The following is a 19,678-nucleotide window of genomic DNA, read 5'->3' on the forward strand; positions in this document are numbered from 1 at the left end:
TGTAATACACAGTGCGGACTCAACACTTACACTTTTTCAAGGCCAAGTCGATTCTAGACATTTTATTTATATCTGAAACGTTCACTCGAATGTTCCGCCCTAAACTTGCTGGGGCAGTTTCTTAGCATGTCGTGCATCTTCTCTTCAAAGCATATATATATATATATTTTTTATTTTTATAATTTGGACATTACTAGAAGAGGTCAAGCCACTTAGAAGACGAGGCTGCAAAAACTCTGGGAGCTGGTTTCCCAGACACAGATGAAGCCTAGTGCTGAACTAAAAAGCTATTTCAATGGAAGTTCTTAATCGAGCGTGCTTTTAGTCCAAGCCTAGGCTAAATCTGTGTCTGGGAATCTGGCTCTCAGTGTCGGTCTGATGGGGTTATTATAGCCTCGGATGTCCTTGAGGCTAGGGTAAATAAAATCAAGGTCTTTTATCCTATTATGGTTATGATATAAGCATCTATGACATCCCTGTCTGCTCATATATGCATGATAAATACTTCTCAGCTATTAGCTGAAACTTATTCGAATAATAGATGGGAAAATGTATATGCTGCAATGAGATCTGGCCTGTTTGCTAGTCTGTTTCTGCTCTCTAAAAATGACAGTAATGGAGTTGGCAAGAGCGCAAACAGATCTGAGACCAGGCTAAATGAGATCCAGTAGGAGAGAACAATCAAAGTAATCCATATAGCTTTATTTCTACATTGCACATAAAGTAGAAGAAAAATAATGTTTTAAAACAGGAAAGATGTAAATTTTAAAATTGTTGATAATTTATTTCAGAATTATAAAATATAATATGTACTAAATACTATACAGAACTAGGTATTGTACGTTATAAACACATCAGGGATTCAAGCTTGATAAACCAAAGGCAGAAATACTATTAATTTATTAAAGGTGCTACACATAGGATTTAAAAAAAAATCCATTGTAATTTCAGAAAATGCCAATATCTTTGCCAATAATAGTGGAATGATAGTGTTCCATAGTATTACTTACCCTCCCATCTGGTGATTGGCTGTGATATTCGCCTATTGATTTCTCCCGCCAGACAGGCATCTGTTGTCAAAATGTTCTGACTTTGTGGCTTTGGACCACAGGTTTTGGTCCACCAGCACCAAAAGTTACTTTTAGTTATGGTCCACCAGCTTCAAACAGTGGTAACAACAATATTTCTTGTTATTGAAAAGATACTTCACAGTGATTTAGATCATACAATGATTCCCTGCACCATTCAGTGCTCATTTTCTGACATAAATTGAAATTGAGTGAACAGTGTAGAATTTTAGCAACCAGGAAACCACTAGATAAACACAGCCACAAAGACAGAACAGCTTTCACATTTTGACAACAGATGCTGCTCCAGTGGGAGGAATGAATAGGCGAATATCAAAGCCAATCACAACACAGTGAAACACTAAAATTGTACGATTCCTGCAAATATATTATGGGCAATTCCTGAAATTACAATGCAAACATTTAAAAAGACCATCTTTAATCAATCGCTCAAAGCAATTGTAATGAGCATTATGGAAAATGTAAAGTATGTGTTATGTTAAATCCAGCATTAAACGATTCTACATTACTCAACTTCATAAAATAATGATTAACTTAGGTTTTTTCTCCATATTGTATTAAAACACTTTCACAGTGATAAATATAACTTAAGGTGTAAAGTGAAATGTCAGTCAGTCTTCTTGTCAGAGACTGCAGTAGCTGATCCATTTGCACCTACCCCATTAGCAACCAGACCATTGACTTCGGTCTGAAAAGAGAGATGGCTTCATTAGATGACAAATGATATAAAGCAACAGTCTAGCACCTTTGTAAACAACAGTTAGCTCTGACTTGACTCTGGTCCTATTCCATCATATTTCCATGTCGCCAGACTTGCGTGAACGTGACGTCTGACAGTGTAAACATTGTATTTATATCTGAAACGTTCACTTTAAATGTTCCGCCCTGAACTTGTTAGCATGTATCTTCATCTAATCATGTTTTTTTGTATATACAGTGAGGGAAAAAGTATTTGATCCCCTGCTGATTTTGTACGTTTGCCCACTTACAAAGAAATGATCAGTCAATAATTTTAATGGTAGGTTTATATGAACAGTGAGAGACAGAATAACAACAAAAAAATCCAGAAAAACGCATGTCAAAAATGTTATAAAATGATTTGCATTTTAATGAGGGAAATAAGTATTTGACCCCTCTGCAAAACATGACTTAGTACTTGGTGGCAAAACCCTTGTTGGCAATCACAGAGGTCAGACATTTCTTGTAGTTGGCCACCAGGTTTGCACACATCTCAGGAGGGATTTTGTCCCACTCCTCTTTGCAGATCTTCTCCAAGTCATTAAGGTTTCGAGGCTGACGTTTGGCAACTCGAACCTTCAGCTCCCTCCACAGATTTTCTATGGGATTAAGGTCTGGAGACTGGCTAGGCCACTCTAGGACCTTAATGTGCTTCTTCTTGAGCTACTCCTTGGTGCCTTGGCCGTGTGTTTTGGGTCATTGTCATGCTGGAATACCCATCCACGACCCATTTTCAATGCCCTGGCTGAGGGAAGGAGGTTCTCACCCAAGATTTGACAGTACATGGCCCCGTCAAATGATGCGGTGAAGTTGTCCTGTCCCCTTAGCAGAAAAACACCCCCAAAGCATAATGTTTTCACCTCCATGTTTGACGGTGGAGATGGTGTTCTTGGGGTCATAGGCAGCATTCCTCCTCCTCCAAACACGGCGAGTTGACTTGATGCCAAAGAGTTCCATTTTGGTCTCATCTGACCACAACACTTTCACCCAGTTGTCCTCTGAATCATTCAGATGTTCATTGGCAAACTTCAGACGGGCATGTATATGTATTCTTGAGCAGGGGGACCTTGCGTGCGCTGCAGGATTTCAGTCCTTCACGGCGTAGTGTGTTACCAATTGTTTTCTTGGTGACAATGGTCCCAGCTGCCTTGAGATCATTGACAAGATCCTCCCGTGTAGTTCTGGGCTGATTCCTCACCGTTCTCATGATCATTGCAACCCCACGAGGTGAGATCTTGCATGGAGCCCCAGGCCAAGGGATATTGACAGTTATTTTGTGTTTCTTCCATTTGCGAATAATCGCACCAAATGTTGTCACCTTCTCACCACGCTGCTTGGCGATGGTCTTGTAGCCCATTCCAGCCTTGTGTAGGTCTACAATCTTGTCCCTGACATCCTTGGAGAGCTCTTGGTCTTGGCCATGGTAGAGAGTTTGGAATCTGATTGATTGCTTGCTTCTGTGGACATGTGTCTTTTAAAAAAATTTTTTTACAGGTAACAAGCTGCGGTTAGGATCACTCCCTTTAAGAGTGTGCTCCTAATCTCAGCTCGTTACCTGTATAAAAGACACCTGGGAGCCAGAAATCTTTCTGATTGAGAGGGGGTCAAATACTTATTTCCCTCATTAAAATGCAAATCAATTTATACAATTTTTTACATGCATTTTTCTGGATATTTTTGTTGTTATTCTGTCTCTCACTGTTCAAATAAACCTACCATTAAAATTATAGATTGATCCTTTCTTTATCAGTGGGCAAACATACAAAATCAGCAGGGGATCAAATACTTTCCCCCCCCGCTGTATAATTTGAACATTGCTGTGATTAGGAATAATATTCCTTATATTTTAACCTTCTTAGTCATTGTAACTAGAGTAGGGGTCACAGACATTTCTTCGTCGCTGGCCCTAGTAGTAGCCACTTAGATGATGATGTGCTGCAAAAAGTCTGGGAGCTGGTTTCCCAGCAGCTTTGTAAACAACATGCTCACTCTAAAGTAAGTGCATGGGATGCTGCTGAGTCTATCCAATCAGTACAAATTAAGGTTTACTGTCTGTGACATGTATGTAAACTCAGCAAAAAAATAAATGTCCTCTCACTGTCAACGGTGTTTATTTTCAAGTGTAAAAATGTGTATGAACATAACAAGATTCAACAACTGAGACATAAACTGAACAAGTTCCACAGAAATGTGCCTAACAGAAATGGAATAATGTGTCCCTGAACAAAGGGGGGGTCAAAATCTAAAATAACAGTCAGTATCTGGTGTGGCCACCATCTGCATTAAGTATTGCAGTGCATCTCCTCCTCGTGGACTGCACCAGATTTGCCAGTTCTTGCAGTGAGATGTTACCCCACTCCTCCACCAAGGCACCTGCAAGTTCCCAGACATTTATGGGGGGAATGGCCCTAGCCCTCACCCTCCGATCCAACAGGTCCCAGACGTGCTAAATGAGATTGAGGTGCTGACCTGTTGCACCCTCTACAACCACTGTGATTCTTATTATTTGACCCTGCTGGTCATCTATGAACATTTTGGCCATGTTCTGTTATGATCTCCACCCGGCACAGCCAGAGGAGGACTGGCCACCCCTCATAGCCTGGTTCATCTGTAGGTTCCTTCCTAGGTTCCGGCCTTTCTAGGGAGTTTTTCCTAGCCACCGTGCTTCTACACCTGCATTGCTTGCTGTTTGGAGTTTTAGGCTGGGTTTCTGTACAGCACTTTGTGACATCAGCTGATGTAAGAAGGGATTTATAAATAAGATTGATTGGGATCCAGGCTCTTCGCTGGCCATGGCAGAATACTGACATTCCTGTCTTGCAGGAAATCACGCACAGAACGAGCAGTACGGCTGGTGGCATTGTGATGCTGGAGGGTCATGTCAGGATGAGCCTGCAGGAAGGGTACCACATGAGGGAGGAAGATGTCTTCCCTGTAACGCACAGCGTTGAGATTGCCTGCAATGACAAGCTCAGTCCGATGATGCTGTGACACACCGCCCTAGACCATGACGAACCCTCCACCTCGATCCCGCTCCAGAGTACAGACCTCGGTGTAACGCTCATTCCTTCTACGATAAACGTGAATCCGACCATCACCCCTGGTGAGACAAAACCACGACTCGGCAGTGAAGAGCACTTTCTGCCAGTCCTGTCTGGTCCAGCAACAGTGGGTTTGTGCCCATAGGCGACGTTGTTGCCGGTGATGTCTGGTGAGGACCTGCCTTACAACAGGCCTACAAGCCCTCAGTCCAGCCTCTCTCAGCCTATTGCGAACAGTCTGAGCACTGATGGAGGGATTGTGTGTTCCTGGTGTAACTCGGGCAGTTGTTGTTGCCATCCTGTACCTGTCCCGCAGGTGTGATGTTCAGATGCACTGATCCTGTGCAGGTGTTGTTACACGTGGTCTGCCACTGCGAGGACGATCAGCTGCCCTGGCCACATCTGCAGTCCTCATGCCTCCTTGCAGCATGCCTAAGGCACGTTCACGCAGATGAGCAGGGACCCTAGGCATTTTTCCTTTGGTGTTTTTTTAGAGTCAATAGAAAGGCCTCTTTAGTGTCCTAAGTTTTCATAACTGTGACCTTAATTGCCAACTGTCTGTAAGCTGTTAGTGTCTTAACGACCGTTCTACAGGTGCATGTTCATGAATTGTTTATGGTTCATTGAACAAGCATGGGAAACGGTGTCTAAACCCTTTACAAACAAATTATCTTTGAGATACAGGGTCCTGAAAAAGGGACGTTTATTTTTGTTGAGTTTATTAGTCTCGGAAATCTCAGACCTATGCTGGAACATTGTTAACATTGTGGGAGGCAACCCGTCTGCCTAGGGAGACTATACATGTATTTTGAACAAAAACACAACATGCAACAATTTTACTGAGTTACAGTTCATATAAGTAAATAAGTTAATTTAAATTAATTCATTAGGCCCTAATCTATGGATTTCACATGACTGGGAATACAGATGCGCATTGGTTGGTCACAGATAAAAGTACGGGTGTGCATCAGAAAACCAGTCAGTATCTGGTGTGACCACCATTTGCCTCATGCAGCGCCATACATCTCCGCATAAAGTTGATCAGGGTGTTGATTGTGGCCTGTGGAATGTTGTCCCACTCCTCTTCAATGGTTGAGCGAAGTTGCTGGATATTGGCAGGAACAGGAACACGCTGTCGTACAAGTCGATCCAGAGCATCCCAAACATGCTCAATGGGTGACATGTCTGGTGATTATGCAGATCATGGAAGAATTGGGACATTTTCATCCTCCAGGAATTGGGTACAGATCTTTGCGACATGGGGCCGTGTTTTATCATGCTGAAACATGAGGTGATGGCGACGGATGAATGGCCTCAAGAGATCGTCACCATCTCTGTGCATTCAAAATGCAATTGTTTTTGTTGTCTGTAGCTTATGCCTGCCCATACCATAACCCCACCATTGGGCACTCTGTTCACAATGCTGACATCAGCAAAACGCTCGCCCACACGGCGCCATAAACTGTGGTCTGCGGTTGAGTCCGGTTGGACGTACTACCAAATTTTCTAAAATGACGTTGGACGTGGCTTATGGAATAGAAATGAACATTGAATTATCTGGCAACAGCTCTGGTGGACATTCCTGCCGTCAGCGTGCCAAATGCACGCTCCCTCAAAACCTGAGAAATCTGTGGCATTGTGTTATGTTACAAAAATACACATTTTACAGTGGCCTTTTATTGTCCCCAGCACAAGGTGCACCTGTGCAATGATCATGCTGTTTAACCAGCTTATTGATATGCCACACCTGTCATGTGGCTGGATTATCTAGGCAAAGGAGAAATTCTCACTAACAGAGATGTAAACAAATTTGTAAACTAAATTTGAAAGAAATAAGCTTTTTGTGCATGTGGAATATTTCTGGGATCTTTTATTTCAGCTCATGAAACATGGCACCAACACTCTACATGTTGCTTTTATATTTTTGTTCAGTATACAATGTGTGCGATGCCTTCTTCAGCATTCATAGCCAGTCTGAGCCTTGGTCACCGGAGGTTGCTACAGGTGCAGTCTACTAGTGTGGGCACACTGTCTGAGTCCATAATCCAATAACAGGTTTTGGGTAATGTATTACCTTGCATGCTCCATTGCTCATCACTGGGCATCCATTGCTCTTTTCACTGGCTTTCATATCACCAGTTCCTGTGACACTCTCCTGGACAGCTTTTTTTGTTGGCCAAAATCGGCTTATAATTGGACCCATGAAGGGGTAGATGATGGGTTCAAGGAACCTCTTATACACCCACAAGAGAATGGGAATGACGATGCAGGGAATGCAGACCATAGCTGTATCTCAACTATCAATGGACAACCTGCAACCGAGGGGACAGAGAAAACAAGGTCAATCATTTCTCAAATGTTCTGTCATTAGGTAAATGGCTACTCTTATCTACAGTAATACAGCGGTGCCTAAAATGTGTCACCATTGTCCTGCACTGGAAGCAATACTGCACTTTTTTGCCAAACATTCATTCATTCATTTATATATATATATATAGCATATGAGAACATGTGATATGTGGCAAGTAAACAAGACAAAAAAAATAGCTAAATATTTAATTATGCAGAGACGGTGTAGACGGTGGGCCGTAGCAAGCTATCTGCTTTAGTTTGAGATGATCGATCTGTCGAGGAAGAGTTGTTTTTTTACATATTGGTTATATTTATTTCTTCTGAACACATTTCCGTTTGTTGGCAATGTCAGTTCTTGCACATTTTGATCACGTCTGCCATTTACATTTTCTTTATCTAAGGTATTAGACAGCTCGAGAGAGATCTCCATAAAAATAAAAAAACTGCTATGAGGTCAAATATTTTGTATTTATTTGTAATCTAAAAACAGAGCAGCATGTGTTGCACTTTGATGTACACCAAGGACGAATGTCAATGACATGCATGTCAATCTCTCCTGGCTCAAAGTAGAGGAGAGATTGACTGCATCACTATTGATGTTGTAATGTAAATGTACTGCTATGTATATTATTTATTGTGTTGTTTCCTGTTTTGGCTCCCGGAAGAGAAGCCGCTACCTCGGCAGCAGCTAATTGGGGATCCTAATAAATACTGAACTATACTGAACAAGAGCTGAAATAAAAGATCACAGAAATTTTCCATACACACAAAAAGCTTCTTTCTCTCAAATTTTGTGCACAAATAGTTTTACATCCCTGTTAGTGAGCATTTCTCCTTTCCCAAGATAACCCATTCACCTGACAGGTGAGGCATATCAAGAAGCTGATTAAGCAGCATGGCCATTACACAGGTGCACCTTGTGCTGGGGACAATAAAAGGCCACTAAAATGTGCAGTTCGGTCACACAGATGTCACAAGTTTGTGGGAGTGTGCAATTGGCATGCTGACTGCAGGAATGTTCACCAGAGCTGTTGCCAGAGAATTGCATGTTAATTTCTCAACCATAAGCTGCCTCCAACGTCATTTTAGAGAATTTGGCAGTACGTCAAATGTAACCACGCCAGCCCACAACCTCCACATATGGCTTCTTCACCTGTGGGATCACTACCTGGACAGATGAAAGTGAGGAGTATTTCTGTCTGTAATAAAGCCCTTTTGTGGGGAAAAACATATTCTGATTGACTGGGCCTGGCTCCCCAGTGGGTGGGCCTGGCTCTCAAGTGGGTGGGGTGGGCCCATCCTTGCCCAGTCATGTGAAATCTATAGATTAGAGTCTAATTAATTTACTTAAATTGACTGATTTCCTTATATGAGCTGTAACGCAGTATAATCGTTGGAATTGTGACATGTTGCGTTTATATGTTTGTTCAGTATATTTAGTTATATAAATATGATACCATCAATGGAAGCTGTAAAATGATTCCCAACTTAGAATGCAGCAACCTTAGTAGTTTGGCTATCAGGAGCAGATAGCTTCATCACTAGCTGGCATGTCATTCTGGGACAAGGGGCATTTATCAATTTATTCCAAGTAATAATTTAAGACTACAACAACTCTATAAGACAAGTAGTGTAAAGCTAATACAGTCATTAAGGCAGGAAACACTCATTTATTTCATACTGACAAATAAGAAATGCCACATTATCCCTGTCAATTGTTGGAGTAGGATGATTGCAGAGCAACCTGCCTCAGACTGTCAGGATGTTCATTTTCTAGCTGAAACTACATTTATTCTCTTCTCTCACTTTTGTCTCACATTATCTATTCAGTGCTCCTGCGTCCTGCTCCCAGAGATCAACCAAATGCTATTCACCAAGCATGGGCTGATTCACTCATCTGTGAGAACCATCCTACTGCAGTTTGAACTAACCCTGCCGTCACTATTTAGACATTATTTGTGGATGTCTTACACCATCTAGTGTATTTTAGAGTTGAAGGACACCAACTACAGATGCACGTGCTTGTTTGAGCATCTTTATTCATTAGTGTTCCATTATATTACTCATAAGAGGCATTGGACAAAGGAGTCTTCTGTACTGAAGAGTTTTGTTAAGAGTCCCGACTCTCGGTCTTAACATTAACACACATCGCTTGCAATACGGTTTTGGAAGGACCTTGTCTTTCATACCAGCGACAAAATAATTCGAAAAAAATGTTACGTTGATACACACCTTCATAAGGAAGTGTATTCTTGTTGGATGGAGGCACACATAGCTGTATGGATCTGTGCAAAACTGCAACAGTTGGTGTATTTCTTTATTTGAAGGCTCATTTCTCGCTGATGACAGACAAGGACCATATGTTTCGAAAGTCGCATTGGAAGTGTCGGGATTGTAGTTCACATGAGCCAGTCGTGGGCGAAGCTAACCGCTGAAAACTGTAGGGAGAATGCAGAATGCGCCTAGAAAGCTAGCGTCAGCCCACCACCATAGTAGAGAAGTCAAACGTTTAGGCTGCTGCAAAGACACTATGCAGGCTCTAGTCTAGAGTACCCCGATTAAATGGTTTAGAGCATTTTTAAACTCTCTACCATCATGGAAGTTGTAACTGCCGGCCCAGACTCCTTTTTGAAGGCCATCGGATCAATCCCCCCCACAAAAAAAAGTGGGAAAAAAAAAAAAAAAAAAAAGAGTTAGAATAGTAGAATACACAAGGTGCAATTTAGAAATTTGGTTATGCTTAATTCAATTAGCCCATGTCAGATAACATTTTTTTGATCGCTAACAAATTTAGTGGCCAGTTTTTTCAACGTGTTATCATGGTCGAATTACCAGCCAGGGAGCACCCATTGATTTTGTTAGTCAGTCTCACTCATATCAATAAAAACTGCAAACATTCTCTTCACCCTATGGCAAAATTAGTAGAATGGTATGACAGATTACAAAATTGCTCTGCTCCCCATGGAAAAATGTACAAAATTCACTTTAAAACAATTCTCTCAGTTCTCAATAGACACTAAAATGTTTTACTGGTCATGTGGGGTGAGTGGGGGGTATGGATGTGGGTACACAGAACTAGAGCAACCCCTCATGATGAGTTTAGATTTTTTGTGGCCCCCACCCCCATCAAAGTTAACCATCCATGCTCTTAAATGGTTGAGAAATATGTAATTATTGCAATAGTTTGTGAGTGGGCAACATACTATTATCTTAAAATTAACATGTTTAATTATTTTGCCATACTAAATGATTGTATATTGCGCTAATTTCCCTAATATGGACAGTTTGTGTTACTACCTTACACAACTTGCATTTTCACCACATACAATTGAGTGGAACACATCATTTTTACGTCAGATTGGTGATGTTAGTATATATATAAAAAAAAGTGTATAGCCATCACGATGCCATAAAACTACCAAACGTTTACCCCGTTCTATTGTCTTCAGCGTGACATCGATGGAAATGATTAACACAAACAAATGTGTTGCGATACACTTACCCAGATGGCGACCCACTTGAATCAAAATGTAGCTAGCGGTATTCTACAAATTGTCCTCTAACCAGTGATATAGACCTTATTCCCAGATTCTGTGTTTTTTTTTGCGGTGCTCGTTTAAACAGGACCCGGAACCTAATTTCCCCCTCTCGCGCAATTTATTTCAACGTGATATCGCGTTATTGACAAATACGTGTTGCTCTTTCCGATTTGGCGACTTCCAAATCCAAACGCAGCAATTAAAATGTAGCTCACCGTCTTCTGTAGGTTGTTCTCTAACCAGTGATGTAAAAAATCTCGTTTCCATTTTTTTGGGGGGTAATTTCAACAGGGTATACAACCTGAATTCTCACCTTATCTCCCCTTGCCAAAACAACAGGGTATTTGGTGCGTGTGCGGTTTATAAGGTGCTCGTTTAAAAAAAAAGTGTATTGAATTTACTGTTGTTGCATATGTATGTGTAGATACTACATTTTCGATTTAGGTTTTTAATATTACGAACTGTTTCTGCATGCTTATTGATTTGGACAGGTTAAAACTGCTTTGATATTGGGCTATTTGTATCTAAATGTCTTGTCAACAGGAAGCAGCGAAACCATTATTTGTAACTTAAATTCTAGCAATATAAATTGCATTTCCAACATACATCTCCAATGGTATTGTACTTAATCAGTTATATACAGCTGAATGAGTACAAAAACATGCTGCCATTGATTTATTTTGATGACCTAGACCTACCAGAAATCACCAAAACGTTTTGCCCTGCCAAACCGTAGTATGGCAGACTGTTTAGCTGTACATCAATGGAAGCTGCAATTTCTGTAGCAAAGTCCTGTAAATTAGCTGAGTTAAAACAAATTCTTATCCTCCTAATATGGTTAATGAAATTGGCAATAAGTACATTAATGTAACGTCATCTGTTTGATAACTCTAGAAACATTCTGAATAGCTAGCTACCGTTATTAAACCAACTTTTGACGCTTACCTAAATCAGAAAATATGATTATTTTCTACTCTTGGATAAAAGCGAATGTAATGTACGTCTTATTATCGGAAGTGCATTGATGTTACGCAGACTAAAATGACGTAATTTCTGAAATGACGTAATTTCCGGATTCGCCAAAGAATGATCGTCACTATTTTCTATTTCTGGAATTTATCTTCCTAAAATGTGATTTTAAACCTAACCCTAACCACACTGCTAAGCTTATGCCCAACCTTGAATTAATACCAAAAAAGCTACATTTTGTTTTGATATAGCCTATTTAGACTTTGTGGCTGTGCTATCTAGTGGAAACCAGATGATTGGTTCGTGATGTACAGTAGCAACACTAACATTTCGCAGCTTGTAACAATGTTTATTTTTGTATTATTTTTGCAACACCGTTCAAAGCAAAGAGACACGCACGCAGATGGTCGCATATGTGGTTTATACCTAATCTCGAGGTCTTCTACAGGGGGTAAACTATTGTATAAAACATGAATAGTATTGAGTGGTAGACTTTTTTAATCTTTGAAGGGAAAGACTTGTGACAGCCTGTATTTCCTTACAATGCCACAAGGTGACGTGAGTGTGTCGACTACATGATTTCTATCTATTTTATGTAATGGACACATTAAAGGGGGAGTTTCTCAACCAAATGTTATTGTCTTTCAAATAAGTCCTACAATTAATTAAATTAATTATCTATATAAACAATGAACATTTATGCCTACAAATGCCCCAACTTAGAGAAACGTGAGGCATTCGGAGACCTACAGTATAGGCTAATCTTCTGGGATTTATTATCAGGTTTGGCTTTTTATGCACAGTCATGTTAAATAGGCTGGACTGTTATATGTCTTTAGAGACGAAAATAATCAAAATAAAAAACATTGTGTTGCTCCATACATTCCTATAAGTAGAAGGCCTGTGCCTTTCAACCTTCAACCAGATTCTTTGTTGCTTTCATGTGCAGCAATGGATTTTGAGCACAACCAACGATACAGTACGTGCCAGGCATTCACCGCACCCAAGTGAGAGGGTCGGTGCTATCCGGAATCCTTGGGACGTCACAACTCTGACGTTGCCCTATTGAAGTTGACATGTAAAATGGTTAAGGTTAGGTAAAGGTTACGGTTGTGGTAAAGGTTAGGGACGTCCCAAGGATTCCAGAAAGAGCTAACCTAAGTGAGAGGGTGGTAGTGGGCGGAGCGTCGCAGTAACTACAAGCAGAATCAGACCCCTTTGAAAGCACAGCGGATAGAAATTGTGAAAATAGCAGGCTCGCTATCTAAAAGAAGGTGCTGTCTTTCCAACCATATTTCGAATAAACGAGGGTAAGTTGCAACCGACAATGTTATTTCAATAGTAGTACGATCCAGCCGGTGCGAGATCATGTAAATTATGGAAGTGTTATTTTCATTTCTCTTTGTATAATATGTAGCGAACTTGCTAGTAGCGTCGCTACAACGTTGCCATCGCGTCGCAAATGGACTTTGCAGAGGGGCGTGTGCGATTAAAAAAAAAAATGTGTAACTGAAGCAATAGTGAATTATACACTAAATAGTTTTGTTGGCCTACTAGTGGGGTTAGTAACAACAACTGCTCTGTAGGTTACTACTAATCCCATCACCCACCTAGTCTAATTCAAACGCAGGAGTGAGTCTATAGGCTCCTAAAGCCACACGTTATAGTAGGCTGTTGTCTGAGAATGTTGCATAGCCTACACGGGACAGGACGCTGAGTTTAGTTTAAACTAGTGCATTGGTGTGTTTTATTATGATATATTTATCATAGCATTATGCAATATCGAGTGCAGCATTATGCAATGTGAGAGACCTGTATGGGGCCCCTAATAGGATAGTATTTTACAGTTTACAGTAGGCCTGAATAATTAATGGTAAAGGAAGTAGGAGACCTTCAAACCTTTGAGTCAGTCATTGCTAATAGCCAGATGTTATTTGAACACCTAAACTCAGCAAAAAAGAAACGTCCTCTCACTGTGAACTGCGTTTATTTTCAGCAAACTTAACACGTGTTTAATATTTGTATGAACATAACAAGATACAACAACTGAGACATAAACTGAACAAGTTCCACAGACATGTGACTAACAGAAATTGAATAATGTGTCCCTGAACAAAGGGGGGTCAAAATCAAAAGTAACAGTCAGTATCTGGTGTGGCCACCAGCTGCATTAAGTATTGCAGTTCTTGCAGTGAGATGTTACCTCACTCTTCCACCAAGGTACCTGCAAGTTCCTGGACATTTCTGGGGGGAATGGCCCTAGCCCTCACCCTCCGATCCAACAGGTCCCAGACGTGCTCAATGGGATTGAGATCCGGGCTCTTCGCTGGCCATGGCAGAACACGGACATTCCTGTCTTGCAGGAAATCACGCACAGAACGAGCAGTATGGCTGGTGGCATTGTAATGCTGGAGGGTCATGTCAGGATGAGCCTGCAGGAAGGGTACCACATGAGGGAGGAAGATGTCTTCCCTGTAACGCACAGCGTTGAGATTTCCTGCAATGACAACAAGCTCAGTCCAATGATGCTGTGACACACCGCCCCAGACCATGACGGACCCTCCACCTCGATCTCGCTCCAGAGTACAGGCCTCAGTGTAACGCTCATTCCTTCAATGATAAACGTGAATCCGACCATCACCCCTGGTGAGACAAAACCGCTACTCTTCAGTGAAGAGCACTTTTTGCCAGTCTTGTCTGGTCCAGCGACGGTGGGTTTGTGCCCATAGGCGACATTGTTACCGGTGATGTCTGGTGAGGACCTGCCTTACAACAGGCCTACAAGCCCTCAGTCCAGCCTCTCTCAGCCTGTGCACTGATGGAGGGATTGTGCATTCCTGGTGTAACTCGGGCAGTTGTTGTTTCCATCCTGTACCTGTCCCGCAGGTGTGATGTTCGGATGCACCGATCCTGTGCAGGTGTTGTCACACGTGGTCTGCCACTGCGAGGACGATCAGCTGTCCGTCCTGTCTCCCTGTAGCGCTGTCTTAGGCATCTCACAGTACAGACATTTCAATTTATTGCCCTGGCCACATCTGCAGTCCTCATGCCTCCTTGCAGCATGCCTAAGGCATGTTCACGCAGATGAGCAGGGACCCTGGGCATCTTTCTTTTGGTGAAGTTATTTGGATTTTTACGAATAATCTTTGAAAGACAGGGTCCTGAAAAAGAGACGTTTCTTTTTTTTGCTGAGTTTATCTGTGCTGGTGTGTGTTATTTTAGGCCTAATTCAACCATGCATGTGTTTTTCCCAGTGCACTGTAACAATGATGGAGTATTTCATGTTTGATTTTGAACATCCCATATTTTTCATTGTCTATTTCAACAATCATCCAATAAGCTTGCAATCTCCCAAGTGATGTTTGATTACTCTTTCCCATTGATTACAATCCAGCCTTGCCTAGGCTACAGTACACATGTCAACAACCCAAAGAATAAGGAAGCATTATGATTTCTATGAAAAATGCCTTGAGATGAATTCTTAGTCCTTCTCTGTACAGTGTTATCCCATCATGGGTAATAGTCATGCAGCCAGGCAGTGAAAGGCTTGGTAAGAGCATTGAGGGTTGTTCAGATGATGAACAGGGATGTCTGAGGCTCTGTGCTGACCTGGCGAATGAATGTGTGCCATCACCCTGTCTTTGACATGCTGATGTCAGGGTATTATTCATTGGGCACCAAACGTAACCAAACTCACTGAAACATGGGGGGACTTGCAGAACTTGTCCAATAAGAAACAGTTGTTTTCGTTTTCTGCTGCAAAGTGTTTTTCTATGCTATGCACTAGTGAGAACGACCCCGGTGAATGTGTGCCATGCCATCTCTTGAATGCAGATTGCTGTTAAATTTGGGTTCAATACTGGAGATCAGAGCATATTCCACTAAACTATTGCTTCTTTAGTCTGCTAGCTGTTGATATATTTTTCCAGTCAGTTAGTGGGCTGTAATTGCCCTCCTTTATGAGGATTAGTAGAGACAAACTAGGCTAGCAGTCTGTAGAGAGAACTGGAGGGGTATCTCCCAGGATTTTGTTGGAATGGGAGGAACACCCATTCGATTGGAACTGCTACACACACACAGACTCTTGTTTTTAAGATCGGTTTGTTTTAGAGGTCGACCGATTATGATTTTTCAATGCCGACACTGATTAATGGAGGACCAAAAAAAGCCGATACCGATTAATCGTACGATAATAATTAATAAAATATATAACAGATAACATGTCCATGCTAACAGGCTTGACTTTAGACTAGATTTTAGGAGGACTGGGTAAGGCCACTATTTCACAAATGGGCTACCACCACTGTAATTAATTATTTCTCAATAATCATTTTCTGTGCAAATGTCAAATATATGCCAAACATCTTTCCACCCTTCAAATTACTTTTTTGAGTGGATTTAGATTTCAGGAATTAAACTTTAGGAAAACTTTGGGGCCATATTAATGCAGAATGTCTTGATGCTAATTTAGTCATCCGCTAGCTACACACATTCACTGTCCCTCCTGCTTTTGCTCTTGCATAATAATAACACAGCACCATCTGTTTAACCCAGGCAACGTGCTGAGCAGTCAGCAGCAGGTCCAAATTTGAAGACACTAGTACGCTTTTCACACTACTGGGCCAACCTGAGTCAGGCAAAGTTGGAATGAACAAGATTGTCTCCTATATTTTTAATTTAACCTTTTATTCAACTAGGCAAGTCGGTTAAGAACAAATTCTTATTTTCAATGACGGCCTAGGAACAGTGGGTTAACTGCCTTGTTCAGGGGCAGAACGACAGATTTTTACCTTGTCAGCTTGGGGATTCGATCTTGCAACCTTTCGGTTACTAGTCCAACCCTCTAACCACTAGGCTACCTGCCGCCCCCGATTTATGTCTCCGTAATCTAGCATGGGTAGATGGTCATCTGAATCGGGGTTAGTTTGGCAGCTGGGGTGAAAGAGGAGCCATTACAATAGAGGAAACCAGGTCTAGATTTAACTTTAGCCTGCAGCTTTGATATGTGCTGAGAGAAGGACAGTGTACCGTCTAGCCATACTCCCAAGTACTTGTATGAGGTGACTACTTCGAGTCCCGATTGTGGGAACAAACAGTCTGTCCCACGGTTGGGTAAGTTTAGTCAACAAAGCATGCAGAAGTCATGAGGCAAATAGCAAAATGCACAAGAACATTTTTTAATATATAACGACTTGGGGCTAGCCATTGTAAGTGTGTGTGTGTGTGTGTGTGTGTGTGTGTGTGTGTGTGTGTGTGTGTGCTGGAGGCGAGCGAAAGCTCAGGAGAGAGGGGGGAGTGTGGCCAGGGGGAGACAGGCCAGGGTAGACGGTGAACAGATCGCCAGGTGGAATCCAAGCAGCAGTGTAACACCCACTTAGGATAAGCTTTTATTTCTGGAGGCAGATGTCTTGTTGAAAATGCCAGTGGATGGTTTTTGAACAGTGGGCGGGGGCTTCAAAGACTCCTGCCACTTGTTGGGCCCAAAGGCCTCGACACTTCCCACGCCACACCTCAGTGCTAATTGAAGTTGTATCTGGTTTGTCCTAGCAAGCCTGGCAGCCTTAACTCAGCATTCAGTCCCCATAAAGTAAAATATATCATTGTAATGTACTTTATTTTTTATTAGCATTTTTTTCTTGGCTTTCAAAATGGTATCAGACCAAACACTACACTACTCACTCAGTTCCAGGTTGGATGGTGTCCTCAGGCCTGCTATTTGTTTGCTAGAGCACCCTCTGTATAGCTTGGAAAAATAGAACCTTGGTAGCAGTAATCCTTCCAGTTCATTTTGGCCAAAATTAGGTTGCAGGTTTGGAGTTTTGATTTGGAGCGAAGGCTGTGCAGTGAAGGGTAGCATCCTGCATATGTCCCTGCCAAAAAATCCCAAGTTTATTTAACTCCAAATCTATGCGCCAACATGCTGTGGATTTCTACTCTTCCCTCTACAAGGCGGAGGATTGTGATCCTCTTTGTGGTGAAGAGTTGTTATAGTGAAGCATTCAAACAGTAAGTTTTCAATAGAAACTACTTTGTAGCAAGAAATCGCCTAGTACCGTCACCAACAATCTGACTCATCGCCTCCTATTGAAAATGACTATTTTCCATTCATTTGGTGTCTCAAAGTATTATCCAGTGAATACACTGGGTAATTCATTAGGATAAATGCTGCTTCCTCTTTCAGGTCAAGGTCAAATTATATCCACCTGCTTTACAGTGCATTCGGAAAGTATTCAGATCCTTTAAATTTTTCCACATTTTGTTACGTTACAGCCTTGTTCTGAAATTTATTAAATACATGTTTTCCCTCGTCAATCTACACACAGTACCTCATAATGACAAAGCAAAAACAGGTTTTTAGAAATTTTTGCAAAAGTGAAATATCACATTTACATAAGTGACCCTTTACTCAGTACTTTGTTGAAGCACCTTTGGCAGTGATTACAGCCTCAAGTCTTCTTCGTTATGATGCTACAAGCTTGGCACACCTGTATTTGCGGAGTTTCTCCCATTCTTCTCTGCAGACCCTCTCAAGCTCTGTCAGGTTGGATGGGGAGCGTTGCTGCACAGCTATTTTCAGGTCTCTCCAGAGATGTTCAAGTCCAGGCTCTGGCTTAGGGCCTTTGTCCTGTTGGAAGGTGAGCCTTTGCCCCAGTCTGAGGTCCTGAGCGCTCTGGAGCAGGTTTTCATCAAGGATCTCTCTGTACTTTGCTCTGTTCATCTTTCCCTCGATCCTGACTAGTCTCACAGTCCCTGCCACTGAAAACCATCCCCACAGCATGTTGCTGCCACCACCATGCTTCACCGTAGGGATGGTATTGGCCAGGTGATGAGCGGTGCTTGGTTCCCTCCAGACGTGACGATTGGCATACAGGCCAAAATGTTCAATCTTGGTTTCATCAGACCAGAGAATGTTGTTTCTCATGGTCTGAGAGTCCTTTAGGCGCCTTTTGGCAAAGTCTAAGCTGTCGTGCCTTTTACTGAGAAGTGTCTTCTTTCTGGCCACTCTACCATAAAGGCTTGATTGATGGAGTGCTGCAGAGATGGTTGTCCTTTGGGAAGGTTCTCATCTCCACAGAGGAACTGGAGCTCTGTCTGTGACCATCGGGTTCTTGGTCACCTCCCTGACCAAAGCCCTTCTCCCTCGATTGCTCATTTTAGCCCGGCGGGCCAGCTGTAGGAAGAGTCTTGGTGGTTCCAAACTTCTCTCCATTTAAGAATAATGGAGGCCACTGTGTTCTTGGGGACCTTCAATGCTGCATACATTTTTCGGTACCTTCCCGAGATCTGTGTCTCGGCAAAATCCTGTCTCTTAGCTCTACGGACAATTCCTTCGACCTCATGGCTTGGATTTTGTTATGGCATCCACTGTAAACTGTGGGACCTTTATATAGACCGGTGTGTGCCTTTCCAAATCATGTCCAATCAATGAAATTTACCACCGGTAGTCTCCAATCAAGTTGCAGAAACATCTCAAGGATGATGAATGGAAACAGGATGCACTTGAGCTCAATTTTGAGTCTCATAGCAAAGGGTGCAAATACTTGTGTAAATAAGGTATTTCAGTTGATGTGCACAAAAAACCTACCTCTTTTCGCTTTGTCATTATGGGGTATTGTGTGTGTGTGTGTGTGTGTGTGTTAGGGTGATGAGAGCAAAATGTTTATTTAATCAGTTTTAGAATAAGGCTGTAACAAAATGTGGAAAACGTGAAGGGGTCTGAATACTTTCCTAATCCACTGTATGAGGATGAAAAATATGATTTATTGAATATGATGCCACTGTACATGGACCTCTATCAGTCTGCCATAAATGTCAATCTCAGTATTGTTATCTCTGTTCAAAACAAATCAATGCTGGAATGTAGACTTCTAATTCAATAATATGAAGTGGCATCTAACTCCTATTTCTAAAAATGTATTTCAAGTGGCTTATCAGGGCACAAAAATATTTA

General features: G+C 41.8%; 2 protein-coding genes across 23 annotated transcripts in view; one reads left to right on the plus strand and one right to left on the minus strand.

Annotated features, from left to right (window-relative positions):
* Window positions 1-681: 681 nt before the first annotated feature.
* LOC106561271 (UPF0729 protein C18orf32 homolog) lies at window positions 682-11,805 on the minus strand. Of its 6 annotated transcripts, none has more exons than XM_014125044.2 (4): window positions 11,704-11,799; window positions 11,457-11,537; window positions 6,942-7,179; window positions 682-1,776 (listed from the first exon to the last, which is right to left on the minus strand). In XM_014125044.2, exons 3-4 carry the CDS (start codon window positions 7,149-7,151, stop codon window positions 1,696-1,698), a joined length of 291 nt encoding a protein of 96 aa, XP_013980519.1. In that variant the 5' UTR covers window positions 7,152-7,179; window positions 11,457-11,537; window positions 11,704-11,799; the 3' UTR covers window positions 682-1,695. The 6 variants fall into 6 exon arrangements, with proteins under 6 accessions (XP_013980519.1, XP_013980510.1, XP_013980514.1 ...); XM_014125035.2 differs by having other exon boundaries at window positions 11,457-11,550; XM_014125039.2 differs by having other exon boundaries at window positions 11,457-11,561; window positions 11,704-11,795.
* A 934-nt stretch (window positions 11,806-12,739) lies between these two features.
* The window catches only part of LOC106561289 (alpha-adducin), a 53,654-nt gene continuing 46,715 nt past the window's right edge, over window positions 12,740-19,678 (plus strand). For all 17 annotated transcript variants that reach the window (XM_014125081.2, XM_045688150.1, XM_014125181.2 and 14 more), the window contains exon 1: window positions 12,740-13,037. The gene's annotated coding sequence lies outside the window, so the exon portion shown is untranslated. The remainder of the gene's footprint in view (window positions 13,038-19,678) is intronic.

This window comes from Salmo salar, chromosome ssa01, assembly GCF_905237065.1.
Source record: "Salmo salar chromosome ssa01, Ssal_v3.1, whole genome shotgun sequence".
Taxonomy (NCBI): domain Eukaryota; kingdom Metazoa; phylum Chordata; class Actinopteri; order Salmoniformes; family Salmonidae; genus Salmo; species Salmo salar.

Excerpts from the sequence above, each read along its gene's own strand:
- LOC106561271 (XM_014125053.2), bottom strand. The coding sequence starts at position 7,151 with ATGGTCTGCATTCCCTGCATCGTCATTCCCATTCTCTTGTGGGTGTAT. Across the intron at positions 1,777-6,941 it reads TGAGCAATGGAGCATGCAAG|ACCGAAGTCAATGGTCTGGT; the intron begins GTAATACATTAC and ends CTCTCTTTTCAG.